Source organism: Argentina anserina, chromosome 5, assembly GCF_933775445.1.
Source record: "Argentina anserina chromosome 5, drPotAnse1.1, whole genome shotgun sequence".
In the NCBI taxonomy this organism is placed as follows: Eukaryota; Viridiplantae; Streptophyta; class Magnoliopsida; order Rosales; family Rosaceae; genus Argentina; species Argentina anserina.
Genome location: NC_065876.1, coordinates 3,477,580 through 3,496,164, shown reverse-complemented (window position 1 = coordinate 3,496,164; position 18,585 = coordinate 3,477,580). Strand labels below are relative to the sequence as shown.

Below are 18,585 nucleotides of genomic sequence, written 5' to 3'. Positions count from 1 at the left end.
AAATATTGAATCGCTTATAGTGAAAAAATTTGACCGAAAAATGTGTCAAAATTTGAACTTCACTCTGAAATTCCAGAGTGAAGCTTCACCATAAGCAATTCAATATTTAGGTATGCTATTCAAGATCATCTCTACAAAGTTTCATCCAATTTGATAATGGTTTGAGCTTTCAAAATTGATATTTACACGAACGGTTCATGTTGAACAGTTTTAATTCATTCATTGATTTAATCTAATTTCAATATTTTAACGATGTCCGAATTAGATGAAACTTTATAGAGATGATCTTGAATAGCATACCTAAATATTGAATCGTTTATGGTGAAAAAATTTGACCGAAAAGTGTGTCAAAATTAGAACTTCACTCTGAAATTCCAGAGTGAAACTTCACTATGAAATTCTAGATAGAGACTATATATATATATATATATATAAACACGGTGATCTGAGTTCAGCGCCTAAATTTTTTTTACCTGAGGCAGACAAGGACCGGTGGAACAATCTTAGCCAAACAATTACATAAAAAAATGGTTAGACATGCAGTCAAATGGTGCAAAATTGTTGAAGCTGCAGATTCATAACAGAAGTTGTTTAGAACGGGAAATACAGTAATTCCTGGAGTTGAAATTTCTTTTAATTTCAAAAATATCGGATTGGCGCTGACATCGTTATCGTTTTGTCTTGATCGAATTAACATCGTTATATTTTGGCTTCAGTCTCAGCTAATCGCAGACTTCTCATTCAACAAGTAATAAAGTACGCTATTACAAACCACATAAATTCATTGAATTTAAAATCCCAAAGTAGCATATAGAATAAGTTAACATTATTTTAAAAATGATTCGTAAAAACATGTATCAATCCGAAAAGGATTAGTGATCATTATCTTAAGATATTGTGCAAATGAAAATAACAGGTCCTTAATTTTCTGTAAACTTAGTGATCATGTGTGGTCGTCGTATTATTGGCCAGGCTAGATTGCGAACAATCGTTTCAACGGTCGAGGGTTTCGTAACGGTTCGAATTACCTTAATCTCCGTGAAATACAATAAAATGATGATTTTTTTTGTTTGAGAATGCAATAAAATGATGATTAAACGATGATTTATGAATGGTCCTTTATTTGTGCGTAATAATAATCGTGGCGGTGCAAAATTGAAAGTATAGAAGTGTTATACATTTTCCGTTTTGAGGCTGCAAAATAACGGTATTATGATCCTCCGCCTATATAAACAAACTTCCGACTTCTGAGTTCAACCCAAAAAAGGAAAGGAAACAACACTCCATTATCTCACTCTTGCACCCCATCCACACAAGTTTTGTTTGCTTTCAGGCCTAAACGCCATGGAAACACATCTAGAGAGCTTCTGGATTTTCGCCATCTTCTTCAAATATAAATCCCTGTCTTCCCTAAACACCATTTTAGCCCTCCTCTTCATGTGGATGGCTTGGCTAATCATGTCCGTTCCCTTCTGGGCTTTTCCTGGAGGCCCTCCATGGGGAAAACATCATTGCAAGAAAAGAGATCATCAAAACACCAACCCCATTCCCGGACCAAGAGGGTTTCCGATCCTCGGCAGCATGAACCTCATGACTAAACTAGCTCACCGAAACCTCACTAATGCGGCTGATCGTTTAGGAGCCCGGCGGCTCATGGCTTTTAGCCTCGGTGACACCCGTGTCATCATCACATGCAACCCTGACGTCGCCAAGGAAATCCTCCACAGCTCCGTTTTCGCCGACCGACCTATCAAAGAGTCGGCTTACAGTCTGATGTTTAATAGAGCAATTGGATTCGCTCCTTATGGGATGTACTGGACTACCCTTCGGCGAATCGCAGCTACTCATCTCTTCTGCCCTAAACAAGTCTGCGCTTCTGAGCCCCAACGGTTCCAACTCGCCGCCCAAATGCTGTCCATCGTGGCGGAACGTGGCTGTAACGCTCGCAAGTTCTGCGTCCGCGATGTACTGAGGAGAGCTTCTTTGAACAACATGATGTGCTCAGTCTTTGGACGTAAGTATAAACTAGGTGAGTTGAATAAAGAAACCGAGGAACTTAGTCAGCTTGTTGAAGAAGGTTATGATTTGTTGGGAAAACTCAACTGGTCTGATCACCTTCCCTGGCTGGCCGGTTTTGACCTCCAGAGCATCCGGTACAGATGCTCCAAACTCGCTCAGAGAGTCAACGTGTTTGTTGGCCGTATTATCAAAGAACATCGAGCCCAAACTTGCCAGAAAAACCTTAGTGATTTTGCTGACGTTCTTCTCTCTCTTCAAGGACCCGATAAGTTGTCCGACCACGACATGATAGCAGTACTTTGGGTAAGCATATCTTGTAATTTACCTTTCAATTTTTGCGATCGTAACATATGTACTATTTGTTTTCGTGTTTTTTTTTTTCCGATATATTTGATTGTTTTCGTGTTGATCATATGGAATTTTCTTAGGTATACACGTACTAGTAATGTACCCATATTTATAAATATGACTATAAATTTGTAATCATTATGGTAAAATAAACAATTATTTAAGTAATTATAGTTATACTATAGGTAATTACTTCACTTATAACATTTTACAAGTTTTTAAACAAATTGTTGTAATGATGATAGTTTTATTTAATTAAATATAAATATGTAAAATAAATATGATAATTTTGTTGTTAATGTCATAATTTAATTCAATTAAATTATTATCAATATAGTAATTTTATTCAATCAATTATAAATGTTTATATGATATACATCTCCGTACTATATACGACCCCTTGATCATATAAGCTAGCTACACATACCGACGATGTACTTACCTTTAAAACAATGTAGTATAAGCAAGATATAAGCCAGCTACACATATACCTAGTCGGTTTCTATTATTTTTGGCTTTACTAATTTTGTATATTTGGTGTTGTCCAAATTATAGGAGATGATATTCAGAGGAACGGATACTGTGGCTGTTCTGATAGAGTGGGTTCTTGCGAGAATGGTCCTCCATCCAGAAATCCAATCAAAGGTTCATGCCGATCTGGACAAGGTAGTCGGAAAATCAAGGCCGTTGATGGAGACGGACATTCACTCAATAGTCTACCTAACGGCAGTGATCAAAGAAGTGCTAAGGCTGCACCCACCCGGCCCTCTTCTGTCCTGGGCCCGCTTGGCAATCACAGACACTGTAGTTGATGGCTACCACGTGCCCGCAGGAACCACGGCCATGGTGAACATGTGGGCCATCACGAGGTGTCCACGTGTGTGGTCGGACCCGCTCGAGTTCTCGCCGGGAAGGTTTGTGTCGTCCAAGGATGCTGACGTGAATTTTTCTGTGTTGGGTTCTGACCTAAGGCTTGCGCCATTTGGGTCTGGCCGGAGGAGCTGTCCTGGAAAGTCGTTAGGGTTGGCCACAGTGAGCTTCTGGGTTGGGACGCTTTTGCATGAGTTTGAGTGGAAACAGGCTGAGCCCGTCGACCTCTCTGACGTGCTGAAGCTTTCATGTGAGATGGCAAACCCTCTCACTGTTCAGGTGCATCCGAGGCGAAGATAAGCTATCGCACTAGGTTTTTTTCTCTACTCGCACCAAAGAAAAGAGACACGTTGCAGAAGAGTATTATGTGGTTTGTAGTAAGTTTTTGCTGATATTTGATATCTTGTCAAGCATCTTCATATATATGTAAGCTTTGATCATGTATGATCTCATCGGTTTAAGCATCTGCGTGTATTATGATAATTATGCCTTGGTTTAGGCAACATGGAACATATATGTATGTTGTGAGTTGTGACCAAAAAGTGTCGTAATATGAGGCTTTGTGACAGAAATGAATACTTATTATGTGTTACTGGGTGCCATTCGATTTCTAACTGTCAAATTCTTTTGAAGTACTGTTGGCGGTCGCACGGGCAATATTTTGGGATAACTTCTTTTGCGATGAGTTTATACATAATCTAATCAATCACAACCCTAGTAGATTCAATAAACGGCGCAGAATTGTGGATAGTAACTTAGTAAGTAACATGAGGACGTCAAGATTATACTCTTGCAGTCTCGATGACCATCAAGGCACTTGAATCGAAGTTACGTTGGATCGAGTCGCAACCAACTTTTAAGACGATTTGCATATGTTTCTTGTTTTGTGTGTGCTTGTTGCAATAAGATGACAAATTATCGAACTTTGAAGCTACAGGTACACAGTATTCTAAATGCAAATTTCCCACTTGTTTTAAGAAAACAATTTCCAAAAAAAAAAATCCACTTGTTCGGTGGATAATGTAAATTAGGACAACGTCATTCGCTCTTCTTAAGAGAGTAGAGTATCTAGTCATATATAGCGATCCATATCAAGCTACTAGCAATTGTAGAGTATATCCAAAACAAGGTTAAGATACCGTGCCGTCGGTGAATTAGGATTTTTAAAATTGATTTAAGTGAAAAAAATCGAGATATGCTGTACTTTTTTGTCATTACTATATTAGTTTAGAGCCTAATTTTAAGTAAATTAGAGTTTTTAAAACTTGTTTACAATTACTCGCGCATTGCCTCATGTTGTATTATTCATTGGCAATAGTCTATCTATTAGTTTAGAGCTTGATTTAGTTTACGTGGAGAGAGAGAGAGAGAGAGAGAGAGAGAGAGAGAGAGAGAGAGAGAGAGAGAGAGAGAGAGAGAGAGAGAGAGAGAGAGAGAGAGAGAGAGATTATGCCTAGTGGCAGTCAAGTAAATAAATAGAACAAATATGGCATAATCCTAGTGGAGTCACGTGAACCGGCACTTGTTCATAAGTTGATGAACAATGCATCGCCAAATAATAAGTATAAAATTGTTGAAGAATAGTCATCTCCTATATATCTTGATGTGTATATTGTCCTATTTAGTATACCATATTTAATTAATAATAATATATTATCTCAGATTCATCGGGATTTTTGATATAATATTTATATATAAGGCTCCACATCTATAAATAAAATTACAATTATTCACTTATTCTCTCAAATTCATTATATTGTTTTAAAAATAAAATAATGGTATGAGTCTTATCTAATTGAACTTTATTAAGATATGTTTGTATAATGCATGAATGAGATCATGTTAATTGTGCGCTCATGTTCATGAGTGAATGTGACCATCATGTACGTGTGTCTGTATGATGTAAGGACTGAAAATATTGAAACTTTTCTCGATAATTTCACGATAGTTTACATTTTTCGGCCTATGTATATATCTATTATATATTAAGCATTTCTTAGTGGAAATTATCGAAATTCCCGATATATCTCGAAAACTTTTAAAACTTTTCAATATTTTCATAATATCACCACGTGTCAGGCTCTCAGATTCTCCAACAATTCAACTTCAAATGAAATCAAAATTTGTATGTTAGGGGAATCAAACTTTTTATTCAGTCCATGACCCTATGGTTGACGTGTAAGTCAATACATGCAAAACTACAAAGGAGATGTATCATATAATGACTATTATTCACAATATACTCATGGCTTTACTCAAGGAGATGTTAAAAATAGTGAAAATTTTGTACTTTATAGATCATCTATAGGGTTATAAATCACTTATGTAATTTCATATTTAATGTATCATATGTATATAAGGCGTGATGACCGAGCCTCCTTTTGGGTCCCTAGCCATCGATATATATATATATATATATATATATATATTTAAAGTAGATATTTAATAATTATTAACGATTTTTCAACTCAAATTACTACAACTCATTATAGACTAATAGTTATATACTAAGTTCTTATGAAATATAGTATATAATTGATAAAAAAAACAACTCTTAAATTTTCATTCAAAATTTACATGTTTTTATATAAATTTATATCAATTTACTCAATTATTTTTTTTAAATCGATATTTTCCCTAAATTTCCGTTGAAATTTTCAATTTTTAGACCCTCAAAATTTCCGTTTTTGTTGAAATTCTAGTCTTTGTTTTGATGATCATGGAGGATCAAGAAATCCGAGTCCAAATGTGCTTGAGTTCTCTATTAAAATAAAAATATCGGCGGTGCGAGAAACATATATTAATTGAGACAAAAGATACACCCAATGAGGGCAGAGAGACGATATCGTTAATTTGATCCCTCAAATGCAATACGAATATATAAATTAACTAAATGTAACCCTATCATTTAATAAATTTTTAGTCATGGATCAGTAATTTAGTATTTGAATGCATGCATCTGTCTAGGGGCTATGCACAAACCTAAAATTCTTGGTTGGGCTCTACTTTAGGCTTAGATCCACCCATGTGATGAATTAAACACTACTCAAAAAAAAAAATCCCTTTCCGATCGGGGTGCGCACTCCGAGCCATATCAGTAATGAAGTACGATAATCACTAGTCATATACAGCAAGTTGTGAAAAAGCCAAAAAGGTGGCATGGATTGAAAGACACAAAGCCGATGAACGATGAGAAACACCGTGAAAACTGAAAAGTACAACTAATTACAAATTTACAATCAAACAAATAAATACACAGTAATCTTATTGTCTGCATCTTTTAGAGTTGTTTGGTCATGTCCTCATCAAATCTCTATTGTGATGCCATTAGTTTCAGGCCGGTAAGGTCCTTATCTCAATTTATTGTAGTGTCCAGTTTAATATTATTATGTTGTTTGGTGCCTGTGCTCTCGTGGGCAACTCGGGCGATTGAAACCAGCCTAGTGATGTTGATTTGTAGGGTGATTTCAACCCCTAATTGCATTCAAGCTTATGATATATCTGCAAGATTTGGTTAGATTTCTCTTTTGCATCCTATTTTACAAATAAACATGCCCCTTGTGTATGATGGGACACACAGACCCCAGAGTCGATCAGATCAGATGAGATCTTGTCAATTCCGATGACCATACTGTTATATATTCAAGCGAGTACCGTACGGAACTAGAAATTTGATTTCAATGTGGGTTGGCTTGGGAAGTTGAAAAGAATGTTTGTCTATTGGGCTTGGATTATAACTATCACTGATATTTCTGGTCGCCTTATAATTGTCGACAAGTACTTGGGCTGGTTTGAGTTCTCTTTGGGAAGATGTTCGGGGGTTTTGCCTTAAGCCAGATTAGTTTATTTTTCTGCCCAAGGGGTTCACGTATTGCGATAGGGCCTAACGCAGTGAGTCGTAATATAATGTGAATCAGAAAGCAGTGAAATTCCCTCCTGGCCTCTTTCTACTTGGGTGTGGGGCGTGTGGCTCGATACTTCTCTCAATGCGAAGAAGATCGAGCAGATAAAGGTCCAAAACATTCTGGTTAGCAACTCTACAGTTTAAAAAGCATAAAATTAGGAAAATTCTTAAATAAGAAAAGAAAAGGGTCAGCCTGTTTTTACAAGATCAAACCAACTTGGCCCTTATTCCTGAATCCGAAAACACAAAAAAAAAAAACACTCATTTCTTGCCAAACAAACCAGAATCATGCATTCTGTTGAGTGCCTTCTCTAATTGGCTCCACTTCTGCTCCAAAGTTCCAATGTAGCCAATTGACATTCTAACCAGCCCAGGTGAAATACCAGCCAACTCCTTCTCCTCATTGTTCAATTCACTGCTTGTGCTGCTTCCAGAGCAGGACATCAGAGTTTCATAGTACCCCAAGCTCACAGCCATGAAACCAAACTGAGTGTAGTTCTGCAACAGGTTCATAAACCTATTGGCTCTCTCCTCAGTCCCCATGTCGACGCAGAGAAGTCCTCCATAGCCATAATCCTTGTTGATCATAGACTTGAGAAGCTCGTGCTGGGGATGCTCTTCGAGGCCCGGGTATATGACCTTTAGTCGCATCTTCTTCATCCTTGTGGCATACACCAATGCCCTGTTGCAGTGCTCTTTCATTCTGAGACCCAAGTGAGGGACCCTCTCAGAGAGCTCAAATGCAATCTTGGCATTCATGGTCGGTCCCAGAAGCATTAGAGAACCTTGGTGAAGGTCCATCATTTTGTTCACCAAGCTTGCAGGTCCACACACAACACCTGCATCAGTTTGATTAGTATACATTGCCATCAAAACTAAAGACTGTTGTCAAATCACAAAACCTACTTTCACTGAGAATACTAATTAAGTGGGATGTGTTCCAACTCTGATTGAGGATTATACTTGCCAAATAAGATAATATTCAAGCAGAATCGGCAGAATCCGATAACGAATTCTGCAAGTCAATATTTAGCTTATTGCATTCACATTGTTTTTGTTTAGAGATCAGGTTAAAAGTTTGTAGCAAACTTATCTCTCTTAGAATTAAATATAGGTTGAACCAGAGAGCACATGCTTCGCATGAAGCCGTGCTGTGGTACACGGTTCACGGAAGAGATTCTCGCGCGGGAGAAGAATACAACTCTAACTGGAGTCACCCATGTTAACACCGAGTACTGTGGAGTGTGGAGGGGATGGGCAGCGATATACAGCAAACTGAGCTTAATAACAGCAAACACAGTGTATACATACAAAACCCCATTCCCTATAAAATCACAAGCAAACAAACACAGGCAGAGCAGCTGTACGTCCCAGATCAGAACAAGATTCACGAGGGAAAAGAACTTAAAAGTATGTAGCCCTCGATCAACCCTGTCACATACTCACATGATTAATCATTCTTAGCTAATCCATCCCGGAAATATCATCCATCTATATGTTCCTAGATTCCGTCACAAATAAATCCTTTCATTTGAAGCGTATCACTAAAATTATTTAAATCATAGCTACGTACGTACTCATATGGGAATCTACTTATAGTAATAGATTCCATTTTCACTAAAATTATTTTAATCATAGTCACTACTCATCTGGGAATCTACTTGTAGTAGTAGATTCGATTTTGTGTAATAACAATTCGGATTCTCTATATGTTCTGGATTTGAGCGTCGAACCACAAAATCAGCAAAATATTTATCGTATTTTATGGCTTGGTCACAATCCATTAGCGAGTGATTTAAGGAAAAAAATTCAAAGGTTTTGGGGAAGTACCTGCAATGATGTCAGCACCACCGCTGATGAACTTGGATATGCTGTGGACAACAACGTCGGCGCCGAGCTTAACGGGGGAGAGAACCATGGGAGAGAAGGTGTTGTCCACGACGACGGTGACGCCTTTCTCGTGACCAATTCGGCTGAGCTCCGGTATGTTAGCCACGGTGAGAGTAGGGTTAGACATTGCCTCGAAATAGAGGACCTTAGTCTTTCCTACCTCGATCGCATTCCTAACCATGTCGAGGTCGTTTATGTCCACGAACGTTGTGGTTATGTTGCAGGCTCTGGGGAAGAAGTGGGTGAGGAGGGCGTGGGTCCCGCCGTATAGGGTTCTAGAAGCGGCGATGTGGTCGCCGCTGCTGACGAGTTGCAGCAGGACGGAGGAGATGGCGGACATACCGCTAGAGGTGCAGTAGGCGGCCTCGGTGCCCTCGAGCGCTGCCATCTGACGGCTGAGGTTAAGGACGGTGGGATTAAAGTGACGGCTGTAGATGAAGAAGTCACGATCAGCGCCGAGCTCTCCGGAAAACATCTTTTGGAGGGTCTCCGGCTCCATGACGGTGAACGTGGCCGAGGCCTCGATGGACATGTTAACCCCACCGTGCTCGCCAAACTCGTGGCGAGCACTGGCTAATGCCATGGCAGGGTCCTCCCACGCCGCAGACGCCGCAGTAGGAAGGAACATGGACTTCTTGGCGGCGGAAGCGGCATAATCTGGGCCGTCCATGACGTCATGCTCGGTTCTCTTCTTGGTGTTGTTGGTGGTGGGAAGAACAAAGGCTTGGGGTTTGGTCTCGGCCATTGCAAAAAATTAGGCTGGCAAGGACAAACTGAGGGAAGGAGGGTGGAGGTCCCTAATTAAACTAAGGCAAGCTGTTATGAGGCGTATGTGTAAGTAAATAGAGCCGTAGAAGGAGGTTGTACTGCTAATTGGGGCAGGTGACAGTGGAGATTGGATTGTTTGTAGCTGCTGTTACAAAGTAATTGATTTCTTACTCGATATGATTTTATTCGTTGATATGTTTACCGTTCCATGTTTACCTGGCTTTCATCTTCTGTCAATGGATGTACAAAGAATCTGGTCATTACTTTACAATATTACATGTCGGCATAAATTAATAGTAAAAGGAGTAAGCACAAAAACAATCTCACAATATTACCGTCGATCGGAAATTTTTGTCATGTACTTATTTACAAAAAGGCCTGTGAACTTTAATTAATGACGGCTTAAGTTTGAGGTAGCATATATGCCACCTAGGGTGCGAGTTTGGTTGATGGTTCTAAATGTTAAGGATATTCACTTCTAATGTGTCTTGGCTTATTTCATATAGAATAAGGAATTAGTATTCCATGTAGTGATTACCAGTGATAGGTTTCCTATAATGTTACGGTTATGTTTATGTAATCCTCTATAAATAGAGGCCTCTATCACTACAACAAAAACTCTCATTTCTAAGGGAGACATTTGGTTGAAAAAGACAATTTCCCCTCGGAAAAGCCTTTTTTCGAAAGGTAGATCCCCTCGGTGGTTGTCGGAAAAAGGTTTGTTAGACATAGTCATTTTTCGACCAGCTCTAAAAAAGACTTATTTTCGACAACAAAAATTGGTCGCAAATATATTTTCGGTGGTCGGAAATTAATGTCAATTCGCGAAGATAAAATGTTTTACCGATAGAAAGTAGTCGTTGGAAATAATTTGATACTCGTCGAAAAAACTTTTTCCTAAGAATATATTTCTAACGAACATTAGTGGTTGGAAAAAATATTTCTACAAGATTAAGCAAAACCGACTAATGTTTGGAGTCAGAAAAAAAAAACATATTTTTGAGGGTCAAGTTTCATTGGAAATTAATAATTTTCTCTCGGAAAAAAAAATCAAACATTTCCGAGGGCCAAGTAATAGGAGTAATAGGAAAAAGTTAGTCGGAACAGTTTTTCTAATGTGCTTTATTCATTCAAAATTTATCAGCAAATATTTTTTCTCATATATAATCATACCTATTAACTTAAAGTGTAAGAAATAGAATAATGAAAATTATTCGTTATATTAAAGAAACCTGGGTAGCAATTAAATTGTATGAAAAAGATACAAAGTTGATATAGGTCCAAGACAAATTTTAAAACTAGAGTCAAACTTAAGAAATGAAGGTAAATAAGTCATTGTTGATCTTAGGTAACTAAGTAACTACATTTTAATTATAATGGTAAAATGCCTCATTAAAATTTGTATCTTCATCACCTTCGTCACCATCTTCATCACCAACTTCATCACTATCTGCATCATCATATTCATCACCATCACCATAGTCATCACCATCTGCATTATTATATTCATATTCATCATCACCTCCATTAGCATCATATTCACCCCTACCATATTCATCATGGTGTGCAGTTGCATCTGTTGCAATATTGTCCTATAAAAGAGAAAGAAAAAAATAAAACAATGAAACAAAGAAGTTAGACTACAAAAAAGTGAGAACTATAACAGTGTAATTGATAAGATACATAGTACAAAATATAAGAAAATATAGTTTATGAGTCCGCCGGATGTCTTAACTGACCATCTTTCACACATTCTTCAGAACGCCACCTCATACTTGATGGTGTCTTGGATGACATAAACAGCCTTTGAAGTATTGATGTGAGAGGAAAATATCACAATACCTTCCATGGAATCTTCTTTCGCTTCTTATCGTCCCCCTTGCAACTTTGTGTCTTCCATCTCGATGTCTTACATATATGGCATATAATTGCATCTTTATTGTTCTTGTAATATATTATGCAATCATTTTTGCATGGATCAATTTTCTCATAATGAAGACCAAGCTCTTCTACAATCTTCTTTTCACCATAATTGGAAGTGGGAAGTTTTTCGCACATAGGAAATGCATCTTTCAACAGTTCTAGCAAGATGTTAAATGATTTGTTGCTCCAAGTATTACTGCACTTTATGTGCATCAACTTGACAATAAATGACAAGTTAGAATACTTTCGGCAACCCTCATACAATGGTGTCTCCGCCTCTCCTAATAACGTGAAAAAAAAATTAGCATCTTCATTTGGATCTTGCTCTCTAGCACCCAGAAAAACTTCTACTGTCAAATCTTTTATTTGCCGACCACCTTTTATTTGCTCACTTTGTGTCAATCCTTCTAAACTCACACCATATGTCTTTTCTCAACTTAAAGTTAGACAATAATTGAGTAATTAGACACATGACATGAGTTTAGAATGGTGGACACAATGTGGGAAAATATACGGTGGTCGGCAAATTTATTTCCGTTTGATTCAGGTTGGACTGTTCCGTGTTAGATTACTAGGAAGCCTCCTTGAGTGGTTGTTGTGCTTGGATTGTTGAAGGTTATATTTACACTCGTCGTCCTCCTACCCTCTACACCCATGCCTTGCACCAATAATGTAAATCGTAACTAAGTTTAACTTCGGAGTTTTGATGAGATCGAATATATTATTGTTGATGGTGATTTTAAGGTATGAATTTGATCGGCTGTAATATTATTAATTTTTGAAATTTTGATCAGATCTAATGTATTATTACTATTATAATTTTAGAATTCCAGTCAAATCAGGTGCATTAATGTTGAAACAATCCCACTCTATTGAACTATAAGACCTTCTATTCATACTTTTAAAAATAATATTTATACATCATTGGTAATTAGATATTTAATTTATTTTGACAAACAACTAAAATATTACCTTCCTAATTTTTCCAAAATGTTTATAGTCCAATAAATCAATAAAACTCTATTTTTTATTTTAAAAATTCATTTTATTGATTCAAACATATTGTAACTATATCGAGTCTCAAGCATGAATAGAATCACAGTATAATAAAATTTATCTACAATTCATAACAATACATATCATCGTAAGAAAAAATATTGAGAAATCAGATGTATTGTATTGAAATATTTGTTTTTTTGTTTAGTCTTATACTTATATATATTGATAATTTTGCACATGTTGACAAAGTCAAACTAACTTAAAGAAAAAGTCTCTAAGTACTGTTTGTGATGTATAAATAGAAACTCCTCATGGGGTATAATTTGAAAAGTATTAAGGTGTATGAAAATGCACTATGCATTGGTCCTTGGTTTTTTTTTTTAACAGAATTGGTCTTTGGTTGTTGATCACTCCGTATTTGGGCTTTTGAATTTGAGTTTTGTGTATACCAGATTACAATGTTAATTTTGTTCATCTTTGTGAAATGAGAAAACATAAGTATCGATCAAGAACAGTCAAGTTTTGGTTTGGATTGGTAGTAGAATTCTACAATCATTTCATATCATTAACTCGAAAATAACATTCATAGAATCAGAAAATGAAATTACAAGTATGAATCACCAGCACATTATGTCTGCAAAGACTGCCGATTTTGATTTGTCCAGACAGAATCACCAATCATGTCCGGAGGTTATCATAGTCGAAATTAACCACCGTTTACATACTAGATATTCCAAGTTTACTTCACTCGTTACCATTCTCCAGAAACTTCTGCTTCTCCTCCTCAGTCATGAAAGCAGTGACCGGAAAAGTCTTCCCGATCCCCATCGGAGTCTTGAAAGTGATCTTCTTGGTTGATGGCTCTTCCATGATCATCTCAGTGATCGGCACCCAAAGAAATACCTGCTTGCTCTTGATCCCAGTCATCTTCTTCATCCTGCCTTTCTCCACATACGCAGTCACCTCCGTCGCGTAGCTCACACGCGTGTTGGACCCAGTAAAGAAGTGCTCGTATGGCGCCTTCTGCTTCATCCACACAAACCCAGTCTCCTTCACCCTACCACACTCCACCAGGTCTTGCAGGGGAAGAACCCCTTTAGGAAATCCCAGCTCTTCCAAGAGATCAATGGACTGTTGGTAACACTCTTCAGCTCCATGCACAATCTCAGCACCTGCACGCCTGTCTTCCACAACTAGAGCCATTTCTGTTGTCAGGTCTAAGCAAATTGGGTCTTGATTTCCAGATTGAGAGGATGGAGGAGACTAAATATAATGGTAAAGAGCTTATAAGGGCCAAGGGATTCAATGAAGGGGTGTTAAAGTGGTTGGCTGGGGGGTTGAGACAATTGGTTTCTCTTATAAGGGTAGTTCACCGAATGGACATTATTATTGTCGTTGGTGCATGCCATTTGTTTTGCGTGCTTACAATTTTCACATGGTCTTGGCGTGTTGGTTTCAGACACTTCCGGATTGAGCTAAGAAAAATCAAATACCGAACCAACCCACAGGGACAGTTCTTATATGACACTAAACCACTTTCAGTTAGTTTGGTCCAAACTCCAGACTCCAGAGCCATAAAATAGATTAATAGCTAAGTAAACTCACATTAAAAACACAGGAAAACTGATAATTTCTTGACTGATGGAGTTGGATAGATAACCTAATCATCAAAGCCAAATGGTAAGGAGATTGGTACACAAACTTGAACAGATTTCAAAATCAGACTGAAATTGCAGACTGAAAGAATGAACTGGAAATTTCAAAATTGGACGATTTGATTTCCCTGTAAGTAGAGTTCCAACAAGTTTGTTGCAAGCAATTGAGAGCATGATATTCAGAGCACTTCTGTTAACAGAAAATAATAGGAGATTGGATAACCACAGCAAACATGGCAGTGTATCACGTTTATCCTCAATAGTTGTATTGCCAATAGCAAGGACCTGACACATGCAGCTAGAATTGGGGAGAGTTTAGTGACGAACCAGGCAAACCTTAAAAAAAGGAAAGTCAGTGTGCACTGGTGACAAACCCATGATATGACTCTTCCAAAGATGAACTGATTAGAGAAGGTACCTCAGATTGGGAAACTAAAGCTTCCGCAGTAGTTACTAGTTACAATAAGTATATCTAAAACCCCAAGAATACTAAAGAAACCATGATATGCAATTTATGAACATAAAGTCCAAAGACTGATCCCAAACCAACTAAACTCCTATGAAACACTCAAGGTGCCCATGTCGATACTAGTGCTTGTCCTCCTTGGGAATATCTTTTGGTGGAACCTTAGTTTCCAGTTCCTTCGGGACCGCCCTGAAAGAGAAGATTCACTCGCATTACAATGTGCCTCTTTAGATGCAGGAGACCTCTAAATATATATGACAAAAGGCAAAGCAAACATCAAAAAGCAATTCGTCTAGTTGTAAGATAAACTTGAGTGATAAATGTTGAGAACCCAGGTTTCACTGACAGGTATCTGAACTGACATAATCATGGAATATCAATCTGGCCATATCGTAAATTTGTAACTAAAAGAATGAAATAGCACAAAACTCTTATCGAAACTTCATGGACACGAAGATGAAACTGCAAACGGTATAATCTCCTCTTGCATCTTAGTTCAGACTGACTACAGTCGCTTATGCTAACCACGAAAATATGAGACCACCCTAATGCCAAGGAGAAAGAGAAAAGCAAAAGCATTTGAAATGTGAACTAGATCATCATCAAGATACTGTGATGACCTAGGACCTGGAAATTAAACACTTCAAAATCCATTAACTATATCTATAACAAGGGAAACGAGTTTCGAAAGTGTTCTGCTAACCACGTCACTTTCAAACAATAGGAGCCATTAAATTACTATTACGCTTTGATAATAACATCAGAAACTTCATCCAATCTGAATTTATAAATATCTAATCATCCAGGTACCGAAAATCACAAACATACTAATTTATAAGAAGGTCAATACCACATAAAGCTGAACCATAAGGAGTGAAATAAAACTGAATTTAGTTTGCAAATACATCAACTTATACTTGAGAGAAAATAATTCAACAAACAAAAATTGAAGGGCATACTTGGATTCTTCCTCAAGCCACTTGCGGATATGTTTGACATTCCGCCTGAAGATGGTAGCTGACTGTTTTACATCACTCCTCAATAAAAGCACTACAGCACTTACACCAGCCACTGTCAGTATGAAATTTGTCAGAGCCATGTCCTCGTGTGCTTCTCCCAAACCTAGCGAAGAAGACAAATATTGCTTCAGTGAGTTGTTTACACAGATGCTAAGCAGAGTTGACAGGACATGATGAAAATAATATACATCTTCGCAAAATATTCTGGATTGACTAGTATGAAGATGGAAATTCATCACTGAGATATAACTAAAATAACTGTAACAAAATTAAACAGCACTCCTATCGAGCAGTAACAAAACAACTCACTCCACAAGCGTGCTGAAGAGACTTCACGCAACTGGAAGCCAATCAAAACCCAGCTAATGCCTAGTAAGAGCTCATGTCTCTTTCCAACAAACACATTGAAATCCAGAAAAAGGGTGTAAAATCCTACTCTACCAAGTATGCAGCAGCCTTTATCTATTCCACGACACTGCTAATGCCTCCCCGGCCTCTGCACACACCTATTCAAATATTAAAAACCAGGACTAAATATCGCGCAAACCATCACTACTGATTTTTCTCTCATAACCTCTAATATTCAATGAAAACTAACATCGAAACTCTAGTCTTCATGCAGATACAAACAAAGAGCTGATGCTGATTCATAGTGAGAACAGATACCACAAGATGATGCACACAAACACCTAGCAATCATAGAAAACCAAAACTACCAAAACACTGTAAGCAACTAGCTGCAGTAATTTTTCACACTCCATAATTTTTACTCACTACTCAAGAAAATGATAATAACAAGCCACAGCTCTTACTCAGATTAATTTCATCGCACAACAAAAAAATCGCGAAGGCAAATCTCAAGCAGGTTGACATCTAGTTATGATCTACCCGTTAAATCAACCTAAACATCGTCTCAATCACTACGTCAGTCTAGAGATTGGGAACAGAGAAAAATCCTAATCCGAAGCAATTGGCATCATTGAAATGATAAGAAGACTACGAATCGAGAGTAGAATTAGTTCAAGTCAAAATCGATAGCTGAAATTGAAAGCTAGTAGAAATGGAGAAACTACCTGATGAGAAATTTTGAGTGAGAATCAGAGAGCCGGGGCTTGTTGAGTAGCTGAGAGAGGAGAGTGGCGGTAGAAGAGTAGTGCTTCCAGAGAAAGAAAATCAGGTGTCTGGGTTGTGCATCGGGTAAAGATGAACCCTTGGCGAAATGGGTTATCGGATACAGTCAGTTGGGCTGGGCCTTTTTATTTGGATCTGCTTTTGCATTTGGGATATTGTGATGAACTGATGATTAATGGCTTGTTAAATTCTCCCAACAACAACAACAACAACAAGAGAGAGAGAGAGAGAGAGAGAGAGAGAGGAAATGTCTCGTCTAAATGACTAAATTAGTTGCTCAGTTTGCTTGTGGTGAGAAACTTGCTTGGATTGAGGGATCATTGGGTGATAAAATCAATCCAATCAAACATTTCGAATTTTCGATTATCAATAGGGCAAGCCGAAGATCTTCGAAGAAACATTATGGAATAAACTTAAGGAACTGTTTTGCTCGTGTTTAGTTTGAATAAACGATGATAATCAACTCTAGTTCGTTCGCACTAATAGATAAACTAACTGGTTCGTATGTGCTTGCTTAGGGATGACAAAAATACTCAGCAGGCAGAGTACCTACAAGTATTCGACCTCAATGAGGAAGTGTTTCGGGTATAATTGGGTAACGGGTACAGGGATCCCCGCAATTCGGATAGCGAAAACGGGTAAGGCGCGGGGATGGTATTTTGATCCACATTCCCATACCCACCCAATAATGTATTATATATTTAATATTATTAATTAATGTATATTCATTCAAGTAAATTAATAGAAAAATTAAATAAATAGAAAAATATTAAAATATATTTTGTGATTATTTGCACGTACAATAATTTTTGACGTAAAAAATAATAATTTTATCATAATATTTGATTTAATTTTAATTTTTTATATTTTGTGTATTTTACTCAAATTTTTTTATATTAAAATAAATCATTATTAACGAGTATTGAGGTGAGTATGAAAACTTGATGCCCTAAGGGTATGTGTACGGAGAATACCCAGCATCCTATTACGGGGATCATGGCGGATACGTGGATGCAAATGAACTTGAGTATGAGTATGATTTTTTTCAATCCCCTCACCCTACCATTCTTATTGTCATCCCTATGCTTGCCTGCTTGGTGGTGATAAGAAGGAATGTGTGGTAACTTGAATGGAGATCAAACATGTAAGATCTACCCAAAAAGAAATTGGACGGAAATTGATGATTCGAAATTTGATGGTTTTGGTTTAAGATTATAATGATTAGTCATGTATGTCCAAATTTCCCACCATAATGGACGCACCAATTTTGGGTGCTTTCTTGTCCCACAAGATATCCTAGAAGACGGTACTTTCGCTTCTAAGATGATTGATCAGAAGACTGATATCTCATATCTCATACAAATTCTTGGTCAAATTGCTTGTCAGCATCATAGTATTATATATTAAATGTAAGATAATTCATAGCATCTCTTGGTCAAAATTGGTGACATAAATCATATAAGCAAATGCAATACAAAACACAAAATGTATACATATATGTTGCTAGTTGACTTCACAAACCCAACTACGAGCACAACAGCCGATATGGCATTAGTAATTCTTCACTCAGGCTACACCATTCACGCTAAATGA

The 18,585-nt window shown here is 37.4% G+C and overlaps 4 protein-coding genes across 5 annotated transcripts; 1 reads left to right on the top strand and 3 right to left on the bottom strand.

The window, feature by feature from the left end:
- The first annotated feature begins 1,230 nt into the window (after positions 1 to 1,230).
- On the top strand, positions 1,231 to 3,640 carry LOC126794487 (cytochrome P450 78A9-like). Its single transcript, XM_050521220.1, has 2 exons — positions 1,231 to 2,322; positions 2,923 to 3,640. The coding sequence occupies exons 1-2, from the start codon at positions 1,345 to 1,347 to the stop codon at positions 3,535 to 3,537; spliced, it is 1,593 nt and encodes a 530-aa protein (XP_050377177.1). The 5' UTR covers positions 1,231 to 1,344; the 3' UTR covers positions 3,538 to 3,640.
- A 3,649-nt stretch (positions 3,641 to 7,289) lies between these two features.
- On the bottom strand, positions 7,290 to 9,842 carry LOC126794175 (methionine gamma-lyase). Its single transcript, XM_050520833.1, has 2 exons — positions 8,972 to 9,842; positions 7,290 to 7,980 (listed from the first exon to the last, which is right to left on the bottom strand). The coding sequence occupies exons 1-2, from the start codon at positions 9,774 to 9,776 to the stop codon at positions 7,403 to 7,405; spliced, it is 1,383 nt and encodes a 460-aa protein (XP_050376790.1). The 5' UTR covers positions 9,777 to 9,842; the 3' UTR covers positions 7,290 to 7,402.
- Positions 9,843 to 13,267: 3,425 nt separating this feature from the next.
- LOC126794240 (uncharacterized) lies at positions 13,268 to 14,244 on the bottom strand. The gene has a single exon (XM_050520906.1). It carries the CDS (start codon positions 13,922 to 13,924, stop codon positions 13,466 to 13,468), a length of 459 nt encoding a protein of 152 aa, XP_050376863.1. The 5' UTR covers positions 13,925 to 14,244; the 3' UTR covers positions 13,268 to 13,465.
- A 353-nt stretch (positions 14,245 to 14,597) lies between these two features.
- On the bottom strand, positions 14,598 to 16,970 carry LOC126794241 (uncharacterized). Of its 2 annotated transcripts, none has more exons than XM_050520907.1 (3): positions 16,935 to 16,970; positions 15,802 to 15,964; positions 14,598 to 15,031 (listed from the first exon to the last, which is right to left on the bottom strand). In XM_050520907.1, the coding sequence occupies exons 2-3, from the start codon at positions 15,939 to 15,941 to the stop codon at positions 14,965 to 14,967; spliced, it is 207 nt and encodes a 68-aa protein (XP_050376864.1). In that variant the 5' UTR covers positions 15,942 to 15,964; positions 16,935 to 16,970; the 3' UTR covers positions 14,598 to 14,964. The 2 variants fall into 2 exon arrangements, with proteins under 2 accessions (XP_050376864.1, XP_050376865.1); XM_050520908.1 differs by lacking the exon at positions 16,935 to 16,970 and adding an exon at positions 16,171 to 16,362.
- Between the last annotated feature and the right edge of the window lie 1,615 nt (positions 16,971 to 18,585).